Raw genomic sequence first — 20,143 nt, 5'->3', positions numbered from 1 at the left:
TATAAAAATATGATAAATGATTGTTGCTGAACGATAAAAATTATAAGCAATGACACATCGTCTGCTTCGTCTGAAAATGAAAATGACCGTGGTTCGGAGAAACAACAAATTTACTACCAAAGATTGATCAAGTTCATGTGAAATATGTTGCATTGGCTCTCATCTCTCTCTCTGTCTGCTCATCTCTCTGTGTCTGAACATATCGCTCTTTTTCTCTATCCTGCTGCCTTGTTTGCCAGTGTCAGACAATTTCAATGTGTCTAATTGTCAATAAAACGGCGATGTTGTCGATTCCAGATATCTTGAGCGACTAGATTGATAGATTGAATTGAATTGCGTTTCATTCTTGCAACGGTCGACAAAAAATGGGCACACAATTGTTGCTTTGGCATCAATTTATTTTGCCTTTGTGAGAAAAATCCAACCATGAACATGTTATTTGCATTCCAGCCAAAATAGATAACAAGATAAAAAAATTTTTCTTTCGATTCACAAACAACAAATTTAAATTCATAATGTTCATTAGATTTTCCCTTCACTTTCAGAGCGTATGTCAGAGAAGAAAAAAAAAAGTCGACAGTCGACCGAAAAAAAGTATGTAAGAATGTCGACGGCCAATGTCTACCTGGACTTTATTGGAGCCACACCGCAAAATCGAAATGTTGAAGGATTTCCAGATCAGAGATGAAGTGAAAAAATACACATTTTCGAACTGAGAAACAACCGTGATCAGGTCAATTCTATGGAGAAATCAACAATTTTTTTTTTTTAAAAAAGAATAAATTTGTGTGTACCTTATTATTGCTTGAATTTTGAATCGCATTTCTTTTGTGTGAGCGCATTGTTGTCGAAATAGAGAACAAAGCTGAATTTTTAAACCGCAATAGCAGCCCATAGTATTTCAAATACGAATGTAATTGGATATGCTGAGAAATAAATGGTTGAAAATGTGTGTAGTTCAGGTCGTTGCATTTTCGTTTGTATGGCACAAACGGTCCACAATACTATTTCAGCCCAAAATATCAGCTGAGATTTTTCGATTTAAACCATTTCGACGGAGTTTTTAATTTTGCTCGTCGCTCAACTAGACAGAATTCACATCATATTTTTATTGAGAGCACTCAAAAGTATGCGGAACCTAATTGAATGAATTCGCATAGGCTGTTGCAATTCATTCTCTTTTATTATGTCAGCTGTCATCTGAACATTTGCATCATTTGACAGAATTGTTTCAATTCAAATCATTTCGTTGAAGTTGAATGCTCAGTATCGGGTCACAAGACGAATTCGGAAGTTGAAAAAACATTGCTCAGAGCAAGAACATGTACGAAATGAAACAAATTAAGTGAGCATCTTCAGTCAAATTAATAATTTTGTTTGATGCGATTTTTTTTTCATTTGGTTATTCCCTTTGAATGTGCAACGCTGAAGTGCATTCTCAAACTGTATAGAAGTTCATAATATGAATAGTTAAACAAGAGAGAGAGTGGCCCATTATATCAAATTGAGTAGATTTACGGCTGCCACTCAAAAACAATTACCGACAACATCATTGTACATTTCCTCATTTCGGGAAATTAAAATGTATTAGATTTCATCAATCAACCCTGTGATTTGTTTCTGGTGCATTGTTGTGGCTGCTGTGAAGCGGTCGCGCGCACACATAAAAACCAGCTCGTCTGCCATTGGATGAGCAAATAAGACTTTTGCACCGTACACACAAAAAAGCGAAACAATAAAACAACCATAAAAAGTATAAACGCTGAAGTATTTCGAGTAGTTGGTGCTTAAAGCGGAAAAGTGAGGTGAAAGAATGAAGAAAAAAACAGCAACAACAACGTAATCGAGAAAAAACAAACACAGTTTTTTTTACCGTCGTTGTGTGCCCTCCTTCGACGTGTTTTACGAGGTAATTTTATAGAATTAGTTTTGCTGGTTGGTTTTTCTTTAGACGCAATGATGACGATCATTATGATTATAATGCGAAAACCGATTCGTTTAATGTTCGCGTCATTTGTATCGACATTATATCGACACGGCACAATGTAAATAGCTGCCAGCCACAAGCAGCACCTCGGAAAAATAGTTTGTCTTTTCTCCTTCTGCGGCTGCTGCTGGCGCACATCGGAATTTCGTACCGAATATAAGTGAAAAACTTTTCCAATATTTTTCGGGTGAAAAAGTTTTTCGATGCGAAACTGAGACAGTGCTCAAGTGAAGTTGTCAGTTGCAAGCGCTGTTTCAAATGTCGAGCACATATCTAGTTTGCTGTCGACGCAAAAGCTGAACTGCCACTTGAGCACAGGCAAACCGAAAAGGGGAATGCAGAAAATGGCCGATAGCTTCGAAGTCGAAGACACCTCAAAAAGGATAATTTCCATTGAAAACACCTTTCAAGCGCAAGAAAGTGTCCATTTTTGGTCATGCATGAATTACCATCACATAATTCGGATGTTAACATGAATTTACGGCACTGAATTTCTTTCCGCCCGTCGACGTCGTCGTTGTTGTCGTCACTGCGCACTGGTGCCTGGCTATCATCAACACGAACTCTCTCGACACGAAACACGAACTCTGTTTATTTCTGCTTTCCTACCCAAACATCATAAAAATGTTTATTGACCACCAAAATGAAAATGGAGGAAGAAACGCGTACACGACAAGCAATGAGAACGAAACGAACGAACGAAAAAAAAGTATATTTCAAATTAATGACCTGTCAAGTTGGTTAACAAGAATCGTACAACGTTTTGGAAGGTAGAAAAATTAAACTGGTGGAACAGCCACGTGAAAAAAAATGCAAAATTAAACAGAGGAAAAAAAAATAATCAAAATGGATTTCTCGTTATGAAAATCGCTTTAACTCTCCGGTCCCGATGGTTTTCGTTCCGCGGTGGAGAGAGTGTAGTAATTGTCATACGCACCGTTTTGCTCACTCGCTCGCTCGCTCGTGCGCCACACTCCTTCCACAATAGAGCGACATATAAATATGTTGGGGATATTCAAATGTGTGTTGGTGCATAATTTCTACTTTAATGCCCAGATAATTATCCTTTTGAATTTATATTCTTGTTTCATTCGTAATTTTAATTAGAGAAATGCATGAAACAAATGTCACAGCGAATGCCGCAAATGAGATTCGGCTTCGCTCACAATTTATAAGCGTATAAATTGCGTAACGTAACGCAACTACACACAGTCAAATAATTACCCGGCCAAATGGGCCTGAATGGAAATGAATTAATCGAAATGTACGCACAGTGCAAATGAAGAAGAAAAAAAAACAACTGAAAATGCGTGCGAATGAAAGTGTACAAAGTTTTTCGTTTGCATAGATTGTACAAAATGAATGCGTAATGCGATCAGCGACACAAAGCCAAAATAAAAAAGTGAATATTTTCCAAAAGTAATCTGCGTACACAAATGAATAATCACTAAATCATATTGTGTATTCGCTTCTCTTTTATTTCATTGTCGGGCTCCCGATTGCATTCATTTCGTGCTATTGAGCCCAGAACCGACCATCGTTGGAAGCCGCTGAATCAATTGCAAATGTGAATGCCGAAAAAAAGCCGCAAAAAAAAGCGGAGAAATAGAATTAAATCGCGTATTTCAACGCGAACTATACTTTTCGACTCTAATGTTTTTAATAAACCATAATTATGGGTGTGAGTTGTGGGCGTAGTCCATTTAATTTCATAAATTCTGTTTCTTTTCCACTGTTATTTTCTACGTTGTTATTCTCTAGTGAGTGAAGATTACGCAGCGAGCTTCATTTCGGTGGAACAAACTCATTTGGAATTCATCTTAAAGTGGGGTGTTATTATTTGTTGAAATTCCAGTAGGTTGAGTCGATGAAACAATACGATGAAATGTTGATTTTCTTTTGTTTGTTGTTTTTTCGTGTTTTTTTTTGTACAATCTTTCTCTCTGTGTGTGTGTGGAAAACGAAGGAAGAAATCGGAAACATTTCAATCGCGTTACCACTCGGAGTGCAACTAGAACAGTAGAAAATCGGTCGAAAATGAAACGAGTTAAATGAATGGTGCCGACAGCCTATAATCAGACCTTGGCCAAATGCACACATACTAATTTTTCAATTAATTTTCTCTTCTCTGTCGGTGAAGATGCATCGCAAATGGGCTGCTGAATGGAAACAAACACACACACACAACTGACGCGTGGTGGTTCAGGTGTCTTCGACGATATCGATATATGTGCATTCGAATGGCACACATGAAGCGCACAAAATGATTGTGCATTCTAAACGAGCCAATTCCGAAAGGCTCGCCTTTGTGGTTCATCTTGTTTATAAAGAGTGTTGTCCGGTCCCTTTGGGCGAAATGCACGTGCGAATCCATTTATATATGCTTAGGACCAAATCGATTGTTTGTGGTTTTTGCTCTCTATGTTCGTCTGCATTTAGTATGCGGCGCAATTAACCGGCGATACTTGAGAAAATTGAAAGCTGTCAGTAGGCATTCGATGAAGACCTACACTGTTTGGCATCTCGACTTCTTTTTTTCTTTCTTCTGAAATGAAAACGGTAGCTTTTTTACTTTTCGAATGCTGCGTTTCATTCGGTTTGTTCGGTATGCAATTTGGTTGCGCAACATCTTTTGATTTATATTTACCATTTTAAGAAGTTTGCTCGCTACTTTTCCGGCTAATTCATGTTTGTGTGTATAGCTTTTTATTTTTTTCTCTTCCATACGGTGTACGGGAGAGTCTCTTCCCGCTGTGCTAATAATTATCAGTTATAATATAGTGAGAATGGAACGAGGCGCGTACATTAATTGCACACAAATCAAATTAGTTTTTATTTTCATTTAATTTATTGTATCACTGAATGTTCCATTCCATTGGAGTCGGCGATCGTTTGATTTTCAATCGAGAGCGATTTTGTGTCAACGATTGATGACTTGTTGACATGCCCGTTTCATGCCGTGATCATGCGTTTGTCTTTTTTTGTCTCTCTTTTCACTCGAATAGGTGTTAATTAAAAAATGTAGCGAGCAAAAAACATAAAATTCATCAAATTTGGAGTGTTACATTCTTTTGACCCCAGTGATCGAAACTGCGTTCGAATTGTGTTTCTCTTTTTTTTTGTTCTTGTTTTTTTCTTCCATATTTTGATTGTGGCCAAAAAATGCCGCCTCTCAACCGAAAAAAATGATTTTTTTCTCACCGATGTTAATTTAGAACCTGATCGAAAAATACCATATTTTGTATGTGTCATAATGCAGACGAAAAAAAGACAACGAGAGAGACACCGATTGTATCCAAAAAAAATTTGGTTCGATTTTAACATGTCGACACAAAAAATACACACGAAAAAATGTGAACAGAAAAAAGAGTTTAAAAAAAATTCGAACCAAAAATTCACGATCGAATGAATGAACGAACCTTTTTTTTCCTTCATTTCATTTGACACATTATTAAAATTTATGTAACGCAAAGTGCGCCGTGTTATATCCCATTTACATCGGTTGAATCGAACAGAAAAAGCAGCCTTTTTCGCCAATGCACATTATCTCTCTCTCACTCGGACTGTTCCCAAATAGACGATGTGTTCGAACAGAAAAATTATGAATGGCACAAAAGGACAAAGCCAAAAGCCAAAGAGGAAAAAAAGCGAGCAACAAAAAACACATTTATTATTTATTTGAATAATTTTATTAAAGCATCAAATAAAATTGTAAAACAAGATTTCGTTTTGCTATCGTTGCTCTTCTCCTGTTTGTGCCATCGGAATGTTTGTAGCAAAAAACACACACATCCACAAAAGCGGTTCACCATTTCTGATACATTGAACCACTATTAATATTGTGGATCGGCTTTTAAAATGCACGCATAATTTCGTGGCGAATCTTTGTAGTTGTAACAATTGACTGGAGTCGCGCTTTTGTGACCAGTTTCCGTGGTTTTTGTGGTTTGTTTTGAATTTGCTTTTCAGAATATTCGTTCATCGTTTCACTCTCTCTCTCTCTCTACCTCTGAAATTCGTCGTATTTTATCGTCAAAAATAAAATCAGCAGTCAGCACATCATATCGCGCGTTTTGTGTGTGTATGTCATTTTGAAACTAATCCATGATGGTCAAAAAAAGCCGCCTTTGAAAGAAATCAATAAAACTGTGTTCTCGCTCGAATTCTTTTTCGCTGATTATTTCTCTTTTATCCCGAATAGATAAATCGCTGAGGTTTTGTAGCTAGTTTTAATTATTATTTATGGCTGATAGTTTAAATTTAAATATATAAACGTGTGATCGATGATTTTCAAATAACATTGTATAACAAATGACGTGAGTTTGTGTGCAAAATGAAGAAAAAAGTTAGAATATTGATGTTTGCCCCGACGGCAAAATGACAATGAAGAGAAACACCAAAAAATTTCTAATTGAGTCTTTGCCGTTTCATTCTCAATTCAAAAATTGGCCTGATTTTATGTGTCCAACATCAAATATGTATCATCTTCTCACACACGCACGGCTTCGAAATGGTTTGCAACGGAAGTGAAATTATCAATTGTTGTCATTTGACAACAATTTATGTCTGTTTCAAAATATTTACACACAACTTGAAAACAAACTCGTTGACATTTTTGAATGGTTGCAACGAAATGATATACCTACTTGAATCGATACACACACACACATTCTACGGAACCGAACAATGAGGATGTATCGTTAAAATGGAATCGTTGCTTGGCCTGCAATACGCACACACACACATACGCACACACATTTTCTGTGTGCATTTTTCATATTTTATATGAATCGATTGATACCTCGGTTTCTGTTGTGTTTGTGCGAAGCCAATCGGCTCTTCTCTTCACTTCAGCTGACATCGAACGACATATAAATAGGCATTATTTATGATGTTTATTATTATTAAACGGTAGTTAAGGTGCTTAAGTATCGGCCATTGTCAAGCCAGCTCACATCACACTGTCAAATACCAGAATGAAGAGCGAGAAAAGGGAGGTGAGCGAAAGACAGAGACAGAGAGAGAGAGAGAGGCGAAAGAAAATACGGAGCAACAACAAAACCGTATTCATATGAAACTTTTTGATGAAGAATAAAAACGAGCCACAACTAAATTCCCGTACGAGAGTGCGAAAGGGAAGAAAGTACCAAATGAAATCTATTCAATTGAAAACGTATTTAAAAAATGCGGAGAGCGGGACCGACAGATAGGATGCGCAAACATAACAAATGTGCACACACTCACTGTGTTTTGTTATAATATGTCAGCTACCACCTAAGATCCTTATTTATCTGCAATGTTTTTTTTTTTCTTTCTTTCTTTCTTTCTTCTTTCATGCGATCGATCTATGCTCGCATGGATTTAGAAGCAGTAAATAGCTATGGCATTATGTCATTTCGATCAGGAAAAGAAACAACCCGAAGAAGGCAATTTAAAACGTATCGCATTTACTCAATTCTCAATTCGCATGTGCATTCAAAATGTGCATCGATTTCGAAACGAGTTCAATAAATAAGAGGAAAATTATTACGTAATACCAAACTTTAATGATGGATTTTGGAACGCATATGAAAAACGGTTTGATGCCTTTTTTAGATTGTCTCGTTGGTTTTTTGTCGGGTTTAGATCAAGCATCGCATTTTATCGCGCCGATCATTTTATGTTGTGGTTCGAAAATTAAAAAAAATAACATATCTAGGGAATAGTCATCGATGGGTTTGTTTGGCAAACAGGTTGCGCAAACGGTTAATCTAAGTGAATGGCTCGAAAGAGTTAATTAAAATGAATATTAAAGAGTCGAACTTGAATAAAGCTTGATGAGATTGGCGTAACAGTAAATCAATTATTTTCTTTCCTCTGCTCGATGACGAAACGAAAAGCTTATTATCAAAAAGATTACGCTTCCAAATGGCACCAATAAAAAAAATGCAAAAATCCGTAAATAAAAATTAAAAGCAATTCCAATCGGGCTATCTGGTTGAGTTAACGATATATTCAAAACATGCACATCTCTTCGGAAAACTAGTCAAAGTCCCGATTTAATGCATTTTCAACAGCAATAACACCATTTAGTTTTGCTGCTGCTGCTATTTGGCGCGTGATGTTGTAGAAAAAAGCTATGATGCGCATGATAATAATTCCATAGTTTTTGGTTTAGTTTTATGCCATTGCAAACATTGGAATGGAGTAAGAGAAAGGGGGGAGAATGCCAGTCGGGACCAAAATTCGACATGTTTTTCTGTGTGCAATAATCGTTGTACAAAAGCGGCAAAACAATGGCTTTTTGTTTTTGGATTGAATCATCGCCATTTTTTGACGTCCGATATTTCATTTGCCGGCAAAGATTTATCGGCAGGTTGTTCACACAGTTCCATGGAATTTTCGGCCGACGACGACGACGACGATGAAGAAGAAGTGGTGTTTTTGCGATTGCAATCCGCATTTTCTATCGTGTGCTAAAATCACACGCGCGCAAAAACTATACAAGCACACATTCACCACTTACATGGCAAATAGTTGTTCGAGCTAACAACACATTCGTTGACTGCCTGAACTCGACACCATTCGCAGCGAAAAAAAAACCAACCAACAAACAAACAAAACAGTTCTGTTGAAGTTTTACCGCTAGAACGGCATGCAATCCGCACAAAATTGAATTGTTCATTCCAAGAATTGAATTATGAATTATGTTTGGTGTCTATTTGCTCATCGATTGTGTGCAGTTTCAGCTCTTTTGTTTAACTTGCAACGAGAATGGTCCGATACCGTATTGATTTGATTACACTGTTCGCTGGAACAATGCTTGGCCATCGGCCATATTGTTATCACAAATAAAATCAATACAGCGACCGCTCGAAACACGCAATACACACAACAATCGCCGAATGGAAATCAGGGAAAATACCATTATCACGGTGAAATGAATGGCCAACACTAAATTCAATTGCATATCTCAGTTTCGGCACACACACACACACACACACGGCAAAGTGTGGAGTCACAATAGAAACGGTAAGCGGGAGTCTATCTCTGTTGGCAAGAGAGAAAGATAGAGAGAGAGAGAGAGATAGAGAGAGAGCATTTTTGGGGGGATGCTGAACTCAGAGCGAGAAATGTAAAGCATGTCCTTTAATTTATGTGAAATCACACGGCAAAAAAAAGTTTTCGAGGTTCTAAATCAAAATTAATTCTCTCCCTGTGCCACGAAAGATTGAGCACACATAAAATCCATTTTTCGCGCACGCACCAGAAATAAAAAAATTGCTGGATATTTGAATAATTCCATCGTATATCAATGTGGAAAATTGTATTTGCATGAACGAAACGGCCCCGAAAAACTTTCTTCTAATGTCGATTGTCGAACGATGCTAGAGCGCAAAGTTTCATGCAAATGTACCGGTACTTTGCGACAATTTTCCCGATTTTAACGATCCATCGCGGTAAATCTTCCATTTTTTATTGCTTGGCCGGATTAGGCGCAAGTACCCGCCTGAATCTCGATGAATAATACTTTGGACACTTGAAACCAGAAAGATGCGACTGTGCCGAGGAGATAATGCAATGCCACAACAACAACAACAACAACTTCAAACTACATCGCAGAGGTTGGTAAATTCATAACTGCGAGAGTGTGCACACACACGAACGCACATTCGACGGAAAATGTGAAGTGAAAAAAGAGCCGCCAGCCTACAGAACGCACCAAGCCAAAAGAGACAACAAAACCCATCTGTTTATTTATTTATTATTATTATTCATTCGCATTAAATCCACAGACAATAGATAGATCATTTAGTGCTTCATTCGACTCGTTCAGGCTTTTGTTGGGCTCTCAATTGCAATTGTATGTGTTTTGTGCGTCTGGTATTGTCATCGCAAGTACCATCGCACCACTCTCTCCCCTCAATTCGGTTGCGAAACAATCGAAAATAAATAAGCGAAAGATTCACTCAAACATCATCGTCATCGTTGTTGTCATCGTCGTCGTCGTCGTCGTCACCAACAGCAAAATTGAATAATATTGTCCCTGTGCACACACAAGAAAACCGGCGCATAGGATAGAAAATGAAGGACGTTTTCAATTCTGGGTATTTATTTTTTATACACGTAAACTTTTCAGTAGGCCTAACCGAATGAAGATGATCGCTAATGATGCACAAACACATTCGCAACCGAAACAATAAAGGATCTACTATATATAGCCGCTTTTCTACCTATGTATCGGTTACGGTAAATGCTGGTGAGCCCAATGTGTATATACACACACACGCATGCATACAACGAAGAGTGAATCGAACAAAGGTTCGCCATTATTGCTGAAGCATCCTTTTAAATATGTTGAAATTTTTTTTTTCGTTGGCACGATGAAAAAAAAACCATCAAATTCATCATTCATCGTCGTCTGCACACAGCGTCAAATGTCAACAACATATTTAACAACTCTGAACAAATTGAGGAAAGCGGCTCGACGATTGCTTGAATTTGTTTAATATTCTTGATCGAATCAAGAGACAAAATATGATTTCTTTCTATAAAAACCTTTATGATAACCTTCGCATGGACAATATTCATCAGCGCACGTCATATCGTTTGAAAAGGTCTTTCGAATATTTGATCGACAATTTTTTGATTCGATGGATTTTTGATAACCGAACCAAAGTAGTTTGCATAATTTTATTGATGATAAAAAAGAAACAACCCATTCGATCATAATTCATATCGAATATTTGAAACTTGCAACACTTTCAAGTTGTCGCTCTTTAAATTTCTTCACTGAAAAACTAGACAGTTGATTGTGATTTCAACTTTGCAATGCTCTTGTTCGATGATTTATGCTTTTGAACAAATGTTGGTGTTCTTTCGAGTCAAACATTGTGTTTTATTTACTCTTTTCATTTTGTAGAACGGAAAACGGGCCAATTGAAAGGAAAAAACCAACCGAATAAATATCATGTCATCAAATTGAGTGTCATTGCATATTTCTAACACACGCACACAAAAATACGGGATGAAATTCATATTTTTCATTGTTTATATGAGCGAGTTTTTTTTTCATATCCTCCCTTTTTCCGTGTATACAATTCCGGATTTTTCGTTGTTGTTGTTGTGACGTTGCAAAAGGAAAGTTGATTTTTTATGAGTCACATTATTTTTTGCTGGTTCAACGTTGCTGCTATTTGTTCATTTCGAATTTGCCAGCAATTGATAGGATCCAGGTTATATGTGATGAGGTTGTGTTTGTGCACACGAGGCTCGTGATTAATAGGTTATTTGTCAGGAATTGTTGACACATTTTACTTGAACACATGGCTTTTTTCAGCCGCTTTGACGCCTTTCAAAGGATGGATTCAATTGCTTTTTTTCATTTTCAAGCAAACGTTCTTTTTCGATTTGAAAAACATTCGAGTGGATAATAATGTGAAACGAATCGATTTTCAATGTGGAACACACTCATTTTGAACGAATGCCAACTCGAAAATTCTTTGAACAGTTAATTTGATGTGATTCAAGTGATATTGAAATGCTTTAACACTCTCTACAAAACACAACTCGTGATGAGTACATGAGCTAGGCAAATTGTAGCGATAAAATCATTTGCTTTTGTAATATATAATGAAACGGCGTCAATTTCAATTGAATTCATTTAATTACAAAACCAAATTAATATTTCCATAGGACAAACGGGGGCAGTAAATCAATTGTGACCGCCTGCATGTCCTATCGCTCAATTTCCAATGTTATACAATTTAAAACTATTAAAAGGATGCTCGCAAGAGAGTCGTGATGTGTGTGTGTCAAGTGCAAAAGGCGACAACAAACACGCCCGAATTAATTGGTGTTTATGGTTATCGATGTAAAACATATGTCAAACGTCCGTACGATGCAACCGACAACCGAAAACATTGGGCAGCAGCAGTAATTTACACCAGTATTGAGACATTAAATTAGCCACTCAAAACAGTCCCTTTTTTGTTGGGAGATAAGCAACCCAAAGGCATTTTTATGTGATGGCCTGGAATTTGTAATGAATTCGAACGTTAACGAAGCAGATGGCAAAAGAGAGATGACCAACATACACAGACACAGGACACAAGGCGAGAGAAAATATGTAAATAAAAATATGTGACAAAAATGATCATCTTGTTTTTCATTTTGACGCCTTTTCAAGTGCTTTTTTTTATCGAAATCGAAATGTTCGGAATGTATTTTGTTCGCTGTCTGTTCCACTTCGAATGTCACTTGCATGGAGCTGATGATGCTACCAAGGTGTTAACGATTCAGTGTTCAAAAGACATAAATCGTTGGTGGAAATTGGTGAAAAATTGGGAATTTCAGAGAAATTAGCCGACACCTCAGTTGCTGCGGAGGTCTACGTCGGATTTTTGTCAAATAAACACTGTTCGCTTGACGTTAAACTGTGCTCAATCAATCGAAACCAACAGCAACACAAACAACAATTTGCCATTCTTAATTTATAGCACTCGATGTTTTTTTTTCTTCTCGTTGTTCTTTGCTACGCCTTCATCATCTACCGTTTTTTTTTTCATTTCGCTTTTTCCAGAGTGTTTAACTAACTGCAAAGGTGGTAATTTTATACTGACACATGTAAAACTAATGTCATACATGACTTTTCAACTGACACTTTGTCTAATGAAATGGAACTGTGTGTATTTGTTGTCACTCACACGAGTTGCGCTTGGACGCTGCAACGATGCGCCAGACATAATGTTAATTACAATGTTCTTCTCTCGCTATAGATTTTCGCTTTCAGCTTACTCGCCCGAGTGTGAAAGCAATGAAAAACAATCCGAGTGCGCTAGTATCGTTGAAAATCAATATCTTCATTATTATCATGTTGCGCCGAGTGCAAATAAAATGGAATACAGCATGAAGGTGAGAGATTCAAGACAAAATCGATCTGCATGTCACAAGGAGATATATTTAAGTATCCACATCAGAAAATGTCTCATGCCGAACGGATTCACTGGAATTGGTGTTTTGTTCGTGGAAAATTTGGTGGCGCGCGCGCGTGACTTGTTGACAATATAATATGCGCAAAACAAGATCGATGCGATAAAAAGCCTTTTGCTTGTTGAACGCACGGCGACATTTATTTGGCATTTTGGTGAGACACGAAAAAAAGCATCGAGAGGCGGAGAAATTTAAGAATTTATCTCCTTTGCTGGTCATTTTTAAGCTATCGATAAAATCTCTCGATAGACTTGAAAAGTTTTACGCTTCTTTGATTGAAGATCATTCAATTTTTTAGGCCAGTTCTTTTTTTCTTGCGTTCAGAAATGATTGAGATGACGAACTGCGCACAATTTGTTGCGATCGAACAACGAAAAATATCATGAGCAACCTTTTAATTATGTATCATTAAGCTTTAAAATCATCATAAAATGCAAAAGGCGTTGTACGTCAATAAAATGTTAAAACAAAAAAGAAACGAAGTAATTAATTAAATGTAAATGACTAATAAATGTATATGATTCCAAGCAGAAAATTAGTCAAAACTTTGGCAAATGGATATAATGTGTGTGTAGCAATGTCGCATTCCAATCATTTACGCACATGAGTGAACAGCTCGTGGTGTTGTTCGCTCAACTATTAAGCTATTGAAAGAGTCTGTAAATTGTTTGCATCGTTGTCAGGAGACTTTAGTTCCACGAATGTTATAAAACACACAAGAAGATTAATATCGCACATTCGGATGTTGGTTCACTTTTATTTTGCGATGTGTTTCTTGTTTCCATTTCAATTCTTTTTTTTTATCGTTAATTTTTGCACAGAAAAACCATCGAATGACGTTTGGATCGTGCTTGTCTTTCTCAAAACCGAAAATTCTTGAAAAAAAATTTCTCGTATCGCGCGCGCAGCAGCCAAACCAACATCGTACTGCCAAGCATTCCGAAGATTTCAGCGCGCGCGCTCAACATTTACACGAATTTGAGCCGAAGAGCTGATAAACGAAAACGATCGAAGAAAAACACGAAAAATTTCCAAACCGATTTATAGAAGAGAATAAACGGGGAGAATAAAAAGAAGATTTATTCAAAATCGAAATTAATCATAAAGAGGAAAAAAAATCGTAAGCACCAACAATAACTGAACAAGAACTAAGGGAAAAAATAGGCATGTAAACTGGATAAAAAACACAAGCGACGCGCGAGACAAAACGATAAACTAAACTTGTTGTAATAATGAAAAAAAAAACGAGCCGAAGAAGAAAAAGGAGAAGAAAATCGAACGAGAATTGAGGCGAAAAAGAGAGAGAAAAACGACGAAGACGTCTTTCTTTACGAAAGCAAGAAATATTGTCTTGACATTCATGAGCGAGCGCGTTGTGCACCTCTTTACGCCAGCTTCGGTTGGTGCAGTTGTTAGTTTTGTCGTTCTCCAAAAATAATTTTTCTCCTGACTTTTTTTACTCTTCTCGTTCATTCAAACATTTTATTTATGTCTTGTTTAAACGTTGAAAAAAAGCAGAAGACGACGAATTTGGGAGTAAGTAAGAGCCAAAAATGTTATTAATTATTAATAAAAATTGGCTGAAAATAAAAATAATACTGAACGTATCTTCGCTTTAATAAATTATTGATTCTGTGTTGTTGTTGTTGTTTTCTTCTCTCGTTACAAAAGACTCTCTCATTTGACCACTCTGCTTGTCATCGGCGCGCTTGGATTTTCTCTCTGCGTTTTTTACACGTGACTTCATCAACTCAACTCATTAGTATCGCACACACAAAGGATTTTTAGTCCATCATTTCACTCTAACGGCAATCAGACTGGCAAAGAGTTCCATTTGAAAAATCGATGTTTTTTCTCTCTTGATCCCGACATGATCACCCAAAATATTATTTTTTAATTACACGTATAAAAGTCATTATAATTGATATTTTGGTCAAGACTTTGAGCACTATAGTTTCACTTGGCCTTGTTTCAATCATTGCGACAAAATAAGAATTCATTTCGGTATTTAAAATTAGAATATTTCAATTGAAATAAATTGTTACAAATTTCTGTGTTGGCCAAAGATGGCAATCCTTTGTTGTATGGCCAATTTTTCATGTGACAAAGTCTCAGGTATGATAAATTGTGAGCCACCTGCATAAAATATCTGATTGTACCGCGCTCAATCACCATGACGCCGTCACCGTTTTTCGTGAGGTAATGGACTGACAGAAAAGAGGCACTTTCTTTTGTTTCGGCCAAGGTATTGTGGCATCATCCCAGCGACGCTACTTCGTATCACAAAAACAAAAGGCGGCTTTTGTATTGCTTCGTTTGAGCTTTCAGTTTGTCTGCTGCGGTTTTTTCCCCTTAATTCACAATCTTATTGTTTGTGTAGCAAACCGTCGCTGATTGAATACAAAATATCCAAAAGGAGTAGAAAAAAAACAAACAGTTCAATTTTAAGTAGGCTCAAGTATCGATGCGCAATATCGAAATATTTCTTGCTTTCGGCAACTGAAAATATTGAATTAGCTTTTGAGCAATTTATTCGGCGCAGTGTTTTTTTTTTGTCTGATTGTTGCGGCTACATCAAACTTGTGTCTGCTTCTGCTCCCATGTTCGGTAGTCAATTACGTTCAAGTAATTACGTCGATATTGATTTTCATTACTCGATCAACGTCGGAACACATTTCCAAACTCGTTCGGCAAGATGCACATTTTCGCCCCGCAGCAAACAAAACAAAACAACGAAATTGTTGCTTTGCCATTTTCGACCGCAGTTGTGGTTAGTTTTGCCAACAATTCGACTAATCCGTTTTTCTATATTTATATGCCTTGTCCGTGTGCCGGTCAATGAACAAACTATTTCTATTATTTTCTTTACACAAAAAAAAACGGATGGAAAAAGTTTCATTTTCTTCGTCGGATATTTCAAACGAGCCCTGGCCAAACAATGATGAAAACTCTGCAATTTTATGCAATGGAAGTGCTACCGAACGTAAGTGAACTTGTGGCGGCGTGTTCTTTATTCGATTTTTCGTTTGTTGGTTTTTGTTGTTTACGGCGACATTGCATCGTTTCTCTTTCTTTCTCCCGTTCAGTTCCTTTTCGTAACTTATGTCCAAGCATCGAAATCACCCACAAAAAAAAAGAAGAAGAAATGTGCCAATTCGTGAATCCGAAATTGAGGTGATGCTTGGTTGCCTTTTGTGTTGTGCGACAACCGAAAGGGAATTAAGCAGCATAAAAACTCCTCGAATGAATGGAATCGAAATGGTAAAATAAAAGCGTAGGCATTAAGTAGACGGAGTATTTTTTTTCTCCCCATCTTCTTGACATGGGATTAGAATTTTTGCACAACACAACGGTGAATAGTAGAGAGGTGAGAGAATCCGTACACGTACACACAAAAACACACCCGTATTGTGAGCGCTGCTTTAATCTTTTGGCTATTGGAATGGAATTGGCAACCGTTTTTCCTTTTTGAGTTGCGTCGCTCCGAATATCAAGTAGTTGTAGTTCATTATTTGGTGCATTAGACATTGATTCAAGTAGTTTTGAACTAGTTTTCTCAAGCATTTCGCATAACAACAACAAGAACAACAGAAGAATACGGATTCCAATTTCAAATGATGTTTTGTTGTTTTTGCGATTATGCTTGTTTTTTCTTGCCAAATTCCAAACACTTGACGACCAAAACACAAAGCCATTCGCAGTGAAGAGTGTTTGAGATTGGAGAGAGAGAAAAAGAGAAACATTGTTATTTATTTCGTTGGGATTTGTTCCTTTTTTTCGGTTTTAGCACAGATTTACGAACAGTGTGTTTTCACCTTTTTTGTTTATTCGGTTTTGAGTTGTTGTTTTTTGTTGTAACTCACTCCACTTTCGAATGAATCCAATCGGCCATTCAATCAGTTTGTGCATTGATTGCCTTCTAATAGAGACGGGTGTAATACAACAAGGATTTTTGTCACAGATAAAAATCGCTCGAGAACGTATCTCACTTCTCTTGCAACGAACTGGCTCGGATTTTAATCAGAGTGACACCGAAAATTAGTTTTAAATGCAAAAATCGTTCGGTTTTTAAACTATTTTACGGGATTATCATTTGCGATAGCATCGCTGATGTGGCCAATGATAGCAGAACGAAGTCAGTTGGATTTGAAACCGATGTTTGGTGAAACTTGAGAAACCAATAAAATTATATGAACTTTGGCACGTGATCGAACCATTCTGGTAGATTCTATCTGAAAACCGCATACAAAGCACGTTCATTGAGCGTTTTATTTTTTACCACAAATTTACATACGATCCATTGAAATCTCAATGATTTCTGTTCGCTTTTTTTTTCTTTGCTTTACACTACAGAATCCGTGTTCACTTTGACTTTTTATCCTTTGTTCGATTTGACTGTAATTGGAAATGATTTTCATTGTTCGACTGCATCTCTCGAGCCAGAGTGTGCTCTCTTTTGCTACGCGTGAACAGAGAGCGGCACAGAGAGCTATTCCATTGAATGAATATATGACGAATGCGATAAGAGATGCACGTGCGGACACTTGCCTAATTGACTTTTTGTCTGCATGCACTCGAATTAAGCATAAACAAACATTTCGATTATAATGTGATTGAATGCTCATTAGAACTGATTTTTGTGTGTGTGTGTGTGTAACATTGCGTATTAATGAGGGCGTTTCAAAGTTGTTCTCTCTTGTTCAGAGGGGCAGCCTTCACATAACTGCCTCGAGTCACTTGAAATGTAGAGCGTGGTAAATTGGTAAGAATGTAATTCGAAAGAAATTAACATTTGTACGCATTCGGGTCGATTTGGAAGGATCGATTCAGATTTTTATTTTTCACTCGCCTCTTCTTCGGTGCATTTTCAATACTTTCATGGCTGTGTCATAAATGACCTTTTTCTCCGTTTTACGCTCGTTTTTGCTTTGTCGATACATTTCTTCGAACAGATCCATAAACCGAAAAGTGAGCACAACGACAATATATCCGTAGTTTACACCTACAAAACGCAAGCCAGGTAAACGAGCTGAATTGATTTGTGTAGTATCACTTACATTCTCGGAAACATAAAGAATTTTGATTTTTTTTCGACGTTTTTTTTTCTTCTTCTTTTTCTTCGCTTGTTTGTGTATGAGAACAGCGATTTTTATTTCTACTTGACTTGATTTACAATGTAAACTGTCAAAAAAATATTTAATTTTGAAGAGAATATCAAACCAATTTTCATGACTAACAATCTAGTAAAAAAAAAAAGACAAATTGTGGTAGAAAACATTTTTTTTTAGAAACTCACCAGTATGGGTGCGTTTGTGAATTTTCAGGTTTTCCGATCTTGCGAAAACTTTGCCGCACCCAGTGAATGGGCACGCGAAGGGTTTTTCGCCCGTGTGAACGCGAATATGGTTGACCAACTTGTATTTGGCTTTGAATGGTCGTCCATTTCGTGCACAACCAGCCCAGAAGCAAGCGTGTGTTGTACACTCTGGCCCACCGACGTGTTCCACCGTCAAATGTGTAACGATATCGTGCATTGTATGGAATACTTTGCCACATTTGCGTCCTGCTCCCGACGAACCGTTGTTATTGTTATTGTTGTTTCCTAGGCTGTGGAAGTGTGGATGATGTGGATGATGGTGTGAGATAGTGGTTGTTTCTGGATCAACCCATTGGCATTGCATTTCTTGTTTGATCGGCTGACGCATGTATCGATTGAAAGCGCCTGCACCAGCTCCCGAATTCATTGGGAAATAGGCAATGTTGTGGGCATGCATTACCGATGCATAATTGTGTTGTGCATGTGAATGGTATGGATTATATTCCGGTGGAGCCGCACCAGCCGATGGTGTAACGGATGAAGTTGCTGGCTGTGGTACCGGTGCAGCTGGAATCTGTCCGCTGACCGATGAACTGACTGCACCACTTCCAATGCCCATTCGCATTTGATGCTGATGATACGAACTGAACTGGTTTTCATGCATCGCATGATGCATTCCCGTGAACAATACTGGATCTGGAGTGGCAGCAGCGTTTGCCGTTTGGCCAGCTATCGAGAAATAATCTTGATCACGTTTTAACAAATAATCACGACCGTATGTTGGATATGGAGCCGTTGCAGCTGCACACGGACCATAGCTGGATGCTTGGTAATTTGTGTTGTTCGAAATACCGACGGCACTGTGATCACTGCCACTTCCATTCATCATACCCGATGAAAGCATACCACTGCCAATATTTTCGTTAGCTAACGATGGTGGCGGCGACATTTTCAAACCATAGCTCGCCAATTGTGCATGATGTGGAGGAGCCGTCGGCTCCATAAATGCATTCATCATCATGTTTAATTTGTCTGTTTTTTTTCCCTTCAAAACACTAGTCAAAATTGTTCTTTCAAAGTTTATTTTTTCTTTGTTCCAATGTTTTGCTCACGAAACTAAAATAATATTTAAATTTATCGAAGGATAGTTTATTTCAACACTTGATGGTTCTTTTTCTAAAAATGTTTCACACTTCTTTCAAATTGTCTCCAAAAACAGAGTCTTGTTAAATGTTCACAAGCACTTTTCGTTCACCACTTGAACTGATAAATTGTCTTAGTCATAGCAAATAATCCCAATATTTTAAGTTATGATCGAAAGAGAAAAAATTTCAGAAGAAAAAAAAATTCGTTAATTTTTTCCGAGTGAAAATTTGAAAAACTTCTAACACACTACTGAGATGACATTTGAAATTCACGAGAGAGAAAAAAACCTAATTCTTGTCGTGCTGTCTTGCTGATCTTTCAGTTATTTTTCCTGCTGCGATGCGACTCGCTTCAACGACGAGAAAAACAAAACTGGTCATACAACAAACTGAAGACACACACTGCGACCCAAACGACTCAAAAACGGTATGCGTGCCTGCATCGAATCGTATTCAACACTGAAGCTCTTGGCATCGGCTAGGCAAGGATGAAGAGTGAATAATTTGTGTATTCGAAAGAAATAAGCAACACACAACACGCACACCAAGGCAAACAGTACGGCGTATAACGTAGACGAAAATAAATGTGAGGAACGCATGGGGCAAAAAACACACAAAGCAAACACATTCAAGCAGCGATCTCACCAGCAGAAGTGCACAGCAAGAACGAATCCACATGAACGTGAAGCGAAAGTAACGTACATTACTACGATGTGATGGGCG

General features: G+C 37.4%; 1 protein-coding gene across 1 annotated transcript in view; it reads right to left on the bottom strand.

Annotated features, from left to right (window-relative positions):
• The window catches only part of LOC129567487 (pair-rule protein odd-paired), a 36,891-nt gene extending 17,010 nt beyond the window's left edge, over positions 1 to 19,881 (bottom strand). The window contains exon 1 of the mRNA XM_055444447.1: positions 18,255 to 19,881. Within this exon, the coding sequence (XP_055300422.1) occupies positions 18,255 to 19,296 (1,042 nt within the window). The 5' untranslated portion in view covers positions 19,297 to 19,881. The remainder of the gene's footprint in view (positions 1 to 18,254) is intronic.
• Between the last annotated feature and the right edge of the window lie 262 nt (positions 19,882 to 20,143).

Source organism: Sitodiplosis mosellana, unplaced genomic scaffold (genome assembly GCF_009176505.1).
Source record: "Sitodiplosis mosellana isolate CC-2019 unplaced genomic scaffold, AAFC_SMos_1.0 Smas_scaffold_1, whole genome shotgun sequence".
NCBI classification, from domain to species: domain Eukaryota; kingdom Metazoa; phylum Arthropoda; class Insecta; order Diptera; family Cecidomyiidae; genus Sitodiplosis; species Sitodiplosis mosellana.
This window is presented reverse-complemented; position numbering and strand designations above follow the sequence as displayed.